The sequence below is a fragment of the Odontesthes bonariensis genome, chromosome 9 (genome assembly GCF_027942865.1).
Source record: "Odontesthes bonariensis isolate fOdoBon6 chromosome 9, fOdoBon6.hap1, whole genome shotgun sequence".
NCBI classification, from domain to species: Eukaryota; Metazoa; Chordata; class Actinopteri; order Atheriniformes; family Atherinopsidae; genus Odontesthes; species Odontesthes bonariensis.
This window is the reverse complement of record NC_134514.1, coordinates 2185684-2193908: the sequence shown is the minus strand read 5'-3', so window position 1 is coordinate 2193908 and position 8225 is coordinate 2185684. Positions and strand designations below refer to the sequence as shown.

The following is an 8225-nucleotide window of genomic DNA, read 5'->3' as shown; positions in this document are numbered from 1 at the left end:
TGGTATATTTTGGTATATTTTGTCATTATTTGGTATATATTTTGTATATTTTGTCATTATTCGGTCATTATTTGGTTTATTTGGTCATTATTTTGTCATTATTTGGTATATTTTGTCATTATTCGGTCATCATTTGGTATATTTGGTCATTATTTGGTCATTATTTTGTATATTGTGGTATATTTTGTCATTATTTGGAATATATTTTGTATATTTGGTCATTATTTGGTATATTTTGTCATTATTCGGTCATTATTTGGTATATTTGGTCATTTTTTGGTATATTTTGGTATATTTTGTCATTATTTGGTCATTATTTTGTATATTTTGGTATATTTTGTCATTATTTGGAATATATTTTGTATATTTGGTCATATTTTGGTATATTTTGTCATTATTTGGTATATATTTTGTATATTTTGTCATTATTCGGTCATTATTTGGTTTATTTTGTCATTATTCGGTCATCATTTGGTATATTTGGTCATTATTTGGTCATTATTTTGTATTTTTTGGTATATTTTGTCATTATTTGGTATATATCTGGTATATTTTGTCATTATTTGGTATATTTTGGTATATTTTGTCATTATTTGGAATATATTTTGTATATTTGGTCATTATTTGGTATATTTGGTCATTTTTTGGTATATTTTGGTATATTTTGGTATATTTTGTCATTATTTGGAATATATTTTGTATATTTGGTCATTATTTGGTATATTTGGTCATTTTTTGGTATATTTTGGTATATTTTGTCATTATTCGGTCATTATTTGGTATATTTTATCATTATTTGGTATATATTTGGTATATTTTGGTATATTTTGGTATATTTTGTCATTATTCGGTCATTATTTGGTATAATTTGGTATATTTTGTCATTATTCGGTATATTTAACATCTGGTGATTTTGATATTTAACTATCAATCATTTTTCCTTCTCTGGCGGAAGTGGAGTTCATTTCGGGGCTTTTATTTTGAAAGAAACACCAGCAGCATCTTTAGCTGTTGCTGCTAACTTCATGCTAACAGCAATTTTTGAGCTCCGATCAGAGGTTCTGCACCAGAAGTGACGGAATCTGTTCACCAGCAGACTTTTAGGATATTTGGGCCCCGTTTTAAATCGGGTTTCAGCTCACACACGCACACGCACACGCACACAAGTGCAGCAGGGTGCTGGAAGTTAGCGCCAGCAGCTAAGCTAGTTAGCTTGTTGACTAGCTGTTGGGCTAACCCAGCAGAATGGATCTGTTCGACGACCTGCCAGAACCGACACAGACTTCCGGTGAGTGTGCCCGGACTCACGGTACCGGTGCCGAGTTAACGGTCCAGTTAAAGAGCGGAGAAGGCTGCTAACGTTAGCACTGATGCTATTAGAGAAATATGTGTAAGGACGAATGTTAGCCTGAAGAAACATGGAAAAAACAGCAAATGGAAAAAATTAAAAAATTATTTTTCATTTGGTCATTATTTGGTATATTTTTGGTATATTTTGTCATTATTTGGTATATTTTGTCAGTATATATTTTGTATATTTGGTCATTATTTGATATATTTTGGTATATTTTGTCATTATTCGGTCATTATTTGGTATATTTGGTCATTATTTGGTATATTTTGTCATTATTCGGTCATTATTTGGTCATTATTTGGTATATTTGGTCATTATTTGGTATATTTTGTCATTATTCGGTCATTATTTGGTATATTTGGTCATTATTTGGTATATTTTGTCATTATTTGATATATTTTGGTATATTTTGTCATTATTTGATGTATTTTGGTATATTTTGTCATTATTTGGTATATTTTGTCATTATTTGGTATATTTTGGATCTGTTCGACAACCGTGTTAACGGTCCAGTTAAAGAGCAGAGAAGGCTGCTAACGTTAGCACTGATGCTATTAGAGAAATATGTGGAAGGACGAATGTTAGCCTGAAGAAACATGAAAAAAACAGCAGTTAAATGTGAAAAATCAGATGAAAAAGTAATTTACAAACAAACAACAAAATATATTTCTGTTGAAAATAAATAGAATTAAATAAGAGTGAAATTAAACAGGGAAACTGCTTGATTCATGTTGAGATAATAATAAATAAACTTACATCTTAATTTTCCGTATGGTTGATGTAAGATCTTCAGGAACCGCAGAAACTAAGAGGGTAAGTAGCAGCCAGGAGCTGCTGATCAATGCTCTGATTAGCTGATCAATGCTCTGATTAGCTGATCATCAGTCAGTGTGAGCAGCTCTATAAAAGCAAAAGTTCTGCAGCGTTCAGGTGTGTGTTAACACGATGCCAAGGAGGAAAGACATCAGCAATTGTTGCTGCCCATCAGTCTGGGAAGGGTTATAAGGTTACCAAACTATCTGGAGTCCATCGTTCTACAGAGAGAAAGATTATTCACAAGTGGAAAACATTCAGGACAGCAGTCAATCTGCCCAGGAGTGGACGTCCCAGCAAGGTCACCCCAAGGTCAGAAACCCAAGAGCTACATCTCAGACTCTGCGGGCCTCAGTTAGCATGTTAAAGGTTAAAGGTCACCCCAAGGTCAGAAACCCAAGAGCTACATCTCAGACTCTGCAGGCCTCAGTTAGCATGTTAAAGGTTAAAGGTCACCCCAAGGTCAGAAACCCAAGAGCTACATCTCAGACTCTGCAGGCCTCAGTTAGCATGTTAAAGGTTAAAGGTCATGACAGCACAGTTAGAAACAGACTGAACAGGTATGGCTTGTGTGGAAGGGCTGCAGGAGAAAGCCTCTTCTCTCTAAAAAGAACATGGCAGCACAGCTTAGGTTTGCAAAGCAGCATCTGAACAAACCACAAGACTTCTGGAACAATGTCCTTTGGACAGAGCAGACCAAAGTGGAGATGTTTGCTCATAATGCACAGCAGCACGTTTGGAGGAAACCAAACACAGCACATCAGCACAAACACCTCACACCAGCTGTCAAGCACGGTGGTGGAGGGCTGATGATCTGGGCTGGTTCTGCAGCCACAGCACCTGGGCACCTCGCAGTCACTGAGTCCACCAGGAACTCCTCAGGACACCAAAGTGTTCTAGAGTCAGATGTCTTGATCCATAAAACATCAGATTTAAAGGTTTTAATGGTCTCTGTTTGATTCTTCTTCAGGTCCACTTTCAGTCACAGCTCAGCCACAGACCACCAAAGATGAAGAAGAAGAAGAGAAACGGTTCAAACGAAGGCGAGAGGATGCAGAGGAGGAGGAGGAGGAGGTCAAGAAAGTTTGTAAAGAAGGTTTTCAGCTGTTCCACCACAATGTTTGTTTGCTTCTTTTCCTCTCATCAAAGCTCTCAGACGCTGAGTCGTAGGAACCGCGGCGCGTGGACAGCTGGACTCACGCTGTGTGTTTGCTGTGCTTTAGGCCTCCCGGTGCTGAGGGCCTACGTGGCGGCGCGGCGCGGCGAGCGTGAAGAGATGCAGGACGCTTACGTGCTGCTGCCCGACATGAGCAGCTGCCTGTCGTCGCTTCCAGGACACGTGTAAGACCTCCGACTTCTGCCCACCCCCCACAAACATTAGCATCAGCCGTTCGGCTTCTGTCACCTGACATAAAAACATCATCAGCTCAGATTCTGGATCCGATCGTTAGGAAGCTCATCCTTTTCCAGGCGAGTTGATCGAGTAGTTTTACTTTTACATAAATAATTACGTAAAAGGGGAAAATTTACACTTTGAACCAACTTTAAGCCAGTTATTCCTCTGCGATATGACTGAAACACCTTCCTCCTCCTATAGCAGGACCATAGAACGGCAGCTATTAGCTTTCTAGCTAACATCCAGCTGTGTTAACATCTGTTAGCTTCTCTAAAATCAAGCTGCTGCAAACGTGTCCACGTTGTGTGACGGAAATCACTGTCAGTGTGAAACGGGACGATGTTGTTTTACTCGAATTACTCAAAGAATCGTTTAAATGTCACCAGAACTACTTGTTCTATGTCGCATTTAAATCCACGTCAACACTTAAATTTACCAGTGAATGGTTCACGTTAGTTATTCGTATAAAATGATTCATCGATGGGATAATTGATAGAATACTCGATCACCTAAATCATCGTGAAACATTAAATTGCATTATTTTTCAGAACTTTGAGAGGATGGAACATAAATCAGAGTCTCATCTGCATAGAGGCGGATATTTAGCTTAAATGCTGTTTGAGCTGTTTAAAGGCAAAAAATATATAGATTCAAGGCATGAAAACTAACTCCTCTTCATCATCTGAAGCCGCCAGCAACTCCATTGTGTTGCTGGACAAACGGCGTCCGAGCTCAGGTGTCCGGAATGTGAAACAACCCTGACACCTTCAGGTCAGACTGGGAATTACAACATTATCTGACATCATTTTAGGAGCAGACAGAATAAAAAAATGTTAGTTATTCGTATGAAATGATTCATTGATGGGATAATTGATAGAATACAAACATTGAATTACATTATTTTTCGGAAATTTGACAGGATGGAACATAAATCAGAGTCTCATCTGCACAGAGGCGGATATTTAGCTTAAATCCTGCAGGAGCTGTTTCAAGCCAAAGAAAATATAGATTCAAGGCATGAAAACTAACACAATTTTACATAATTTTAGGAGCAGACAGAATAAAACGGTTGACTGAACCTCCGGTTGTAATGTGGGCCGCTGGACGCCGCCTCTCTTTGTGTCCCGCAGGTCTCGCGTCTCGTACTTCGCCGTGTTCGACGGTCACGGCGGAGCTCGGGCCTCACGATTCGCCGCCGAGCATCTTCACCACAACCTGGCCAAGAGGTTCCCCAGCGGTGAGTCTCCGTCGTGTTTCTGCTGCCAGACGATGAACCTCCTGAAGCGTGACGGCCGACGTGGGTTTTTTTTTCTGTTTCAGGCGACCCCGAAAACTTCGAGAAGCTGATAAAGAAATGCCTCGTCGACACTTTCCGACAGACGGACGAAGAGTTCCTGAAGAAAGCCTCCAGCCAGTAAGACGGATTTCAATCCTCCGAAACGCGGACCGACGCCGAACCTCACTCGTGTTTCTCTGAGCAGGAAGCCGGCGTGGAAGGACGGCTCCACGGCGACCTGCGTGCTGCTGGTGGACGACACGGCGTACGTGGCCAACCTGGGCGACAGCAGGGTGAGCGGGACTCTGCTGTTTACGAATGTTTTCATCGACGGGAAAGTTTGAATCACTTTATGAGGGGAAAATAAACCCAAAGAACAGATGGAAGCTTGTTTCTTCCAGGGAAAGAAATAAAGGTTAAAAAGCTGAAGATAAAACATCACATCCTCCGTTACTTAAAGGGACAGTTCGCCTCTTTAAAGGGACAGTTCGCCTCTTTAAAGGGACAGTTCGCCTCTTCTGACATGAAGCTGTGTAACATCCCATATCAGCAGCATCATTTATGAACATCTTCTTACCCCCTGCTGCGTCCTGTGAGCAGAGTTCCAGCCTCGTTTTGGTGTTGATGAAGGTAGTCCGGCTAGTTGGCTGGGGTTTAAAAAATAAAGCGTTTTGCTTCTCAGAACAATATGCGTTCAACAGAGTAATACATTTGCATCACAAAATGGTTCTCCAGGAAAAAGTCAGACCTCACAATCTCTTGGCCCTATTTTCTCTCCCTTGATATTAAAGGCTCCAATATAAACTGTGCAGACCGAGCAGCAAACACCTAAACAGGTGCAGCTATCGCTAGGTGGCTGGACGCATTGATATCAAGGGAGGCAAAAATAGCGCCAAGCGCAGGACCATAGAACGGCAGCTATTAGCTTTCTAGCTAACATCCAGCTGCGTTAACTTCTGTTAGCTTCTCTAAAATGAAGCTGCTGCAAACGTGCGCACGTTGTGTGACGGAAATAACTGCCCGTGTGAAACGATGTTGAGCGAAGCATCGAGGATTTGATATCAAGGGAGGCAAAAATAGGGCCAAGAGATTGTGAGGTCTGACTTTTTCCTGGAGAACCATTTTGTGATGCAAATGTATTACTCTGTTGAACGCATATTGTTCTGAGAAGCAAAACGCTTTATTTTTTAAACCCCAGCCAACTAGCCGGACTACCTTCATCAACACCAAAACGAGGCTGGAACTCTGCTCACAGGACGCAGCAGGGGGTAAGAAGATGTTCAGAAATGATGCTGCTGATATGGGATGTTACACAGCTTCATGTCAGAAGAGGCGAACTGTCCCTTTAAAGAGGCGAACTGTCCCTGATAAAAGTCTATGAAGAGAAAAGGTTAAATATCACAAGAAAAAATGTTAACTTTAGTGAATCTCTGGTGTTATAACTAAAGATAACAGGGAAACACTGCCACCCAGTGGTGGTAGTGGGGTACTGCAGGGTGTTAAAACTAGTCTTTCCCAAGATAACAGGGAAACACTGATCTGCGGGTCGGTCAAACCATCTGACGGCGCCTTCGTGTCTGCAGGCGGTGTTGTGTCGGACGGAGGCGGCGGCGGACGGGCAGAGGAGGCCGGTGACGCTGGCGCTCAGTAAGGAGCACAACCCGACCATCTACGAGGAGCGCATGAGGATCCAGAGGGCCGGAGGCACCGTCAGGTTGGGTTTTTAGCTCCTGACCTCCGACCCGAGTCCTCGGGGGGGCGAAACTAACGGCGGCCTGTCGGTTTGTGTCTCCGGGTGCTCGCAGGGACGGCCGGGTGCTCGGGGTGCTGGAGGTGTCCCGATCCATCGGAGACGGTCAGTACAAACGCTGCGGCGTCATCTCCACGCCCGACCTGAGGAGGTGTCAGCTCACAGCCAATGACAGGCAAGAACAGATCAAGGCTTTAAAACGGAGCGTCAAGTACGGAAGCCCGAAGCTGCCACAGTCAGAATAATCAGAGCGTGAAATGAATCTTTTTCTGATTTGATTTTAAACTGAATTTATTTTTATTTACTTTGACACAGTTTTCTAATCATAAATAATTACTTATTTCGCAAATAAATGTATTATTTTCAAGAAGTGAAATATTTTCCAATTAAAATGAGAAATAAAAGTTAAAAAATCAACTTTTATTTAATCTTAAACTGACGTGAATTCAGTTTAAGATTAAAGCAGAAAATGTACTTATTTCACTTTCTGAACGATTCTTTTGGCCTGAATATGAATGTTTGACCTCGTATCCGAGTCCAGGTTGTGTTTAATGATTGGAAGTTACAGCAGAACCAGAACCAGAATCTGAATCTGAACCGGAATCAGAATCAGAACCAGAATCGGAACCAGAATCAAAGAACCAGAATCAATCAGAACCAGAATAAGAACCAGAATCAGTACTAGAACCGGAATCGGAACCAGAACTAGAACCAGAATCAGAATCAGAACCAGAATCAGAATCAGAACCAGAATCGAAACCAGAACTAGAATCAAAGAACCAGAATCAGGGTTTGCACACACATGTTGAACGACTCCAGACTCGATGATGAAGGAAACCACCCGAGTGACCACAGCTTCAGTTTCTCTCTCGCTGTTCGTTGTTGTAAAAAGGGGCGGGGCTAAGTTTCCCACCTGTCTCACTGCAGGTTCATCATCCTCGCCTGTAAAAAAAAAGGGGCGGGGCTAAGTTTCCCACCTGTCTCACTGCAGGTTCATCATTCTCGCCTATGAAAAAAGGGGCGGGGCTAAGTTTCCCACCTGTCTCCCTGCAGGTTCATCATCCTCGCCTGTGACGGTTTGTTCAAAGTGTTTTCAGCCGACGAAGCCAACAAGTTCGTCCTCAACCTGCTGCAGGTGTGAACTTTTCCTTTAAAAGCTGTGAAAAAGGGGCGGGGCTAAGTTGTTCTCTTTTTTCCCGTCCCGAACCCAACGATCCTTTGACCGTTTCCCCCCCGCAGGACGGCAGCGTGGAGCCGCGGTCGGGCGTGACGGAGGAGGAGGTGCGGTTCGAGTCCGCCTGCCAGCAGCTGGCCGGCGAGGCGGTGAGGCGGGGCTGCGCCGACAACGTCACCGTCATCCTGGTTTCCATTGGCTGCTGATCGCTCGTCACCGTGACAACGTCCTCGTCTTGTTTGTTTTCGAATTAAAACTTTTTCTTTTGCTTCTCTGTCGTGTCTGAATCGGCGTAAAAAACGGAAGCAGGTGGAGTTCACTTTGACTTTTCATCTCGTTACAGACCGAACAAATGTTTATAAGTTTGAATCACTTTTAATCACTTTGAGGTGAAAATGAACCCAAATAACAGATGGAAGCTCGTTGCTTCCAGGGAAATAAATAAAGGTTAAAAAGACTGAA

General features: G+C 42.4%; 1 protein-coding gene across 6 annotated transcripts; it reads left to right on the top strand.

Moving 5' to 3' along the window:
• Positions 1-1000: 1000 nt before the first annotated feature.
• Positions 1001-8035, top strand: ilkap (integrin-linked kinase-associated serine/threonine phosphatase). 6 transcript variants are annotated; one of them, XM_075472750.1, is made up of 10 exons: positions 1001-1288; positions 3138-3254; positions 3391-3508; positions 4694-4800; positions 4884-4977; positions 5045-5132; positions 6423-6553; positions 6645-6764; positions 7643-7724; positions 7829-8035. In XM_075472750.1, exons 1-10 carry the CDS (start codon positions 1246-1248, stop codon positions 7967-7969), a joined length of 1041 nt encoding a protein of 346 aa, XP_075328865.1. In that variant the 5' UTR covers positions 1001-1245; the 3' UTR covers positions 7970-8035. The 6 variants fall into 6 exon arrangements, with proteins under 6 accessions (XP_075328865.1, XP_075328864.1, XP_075328866.1 ...); XM_075472749.1 differs by having other exon boundaries at positions 3138-3263; XM_075472751.1 differs by lacking the exons at positions 7643-7724; positions 7829-8035 and adding an exon at positions 7517-7635 and having other exon boundaries at positions 3138-3263.
• The last annotated feature ends 190 nt before the right edge of the window (positions 8036-8225 follow it).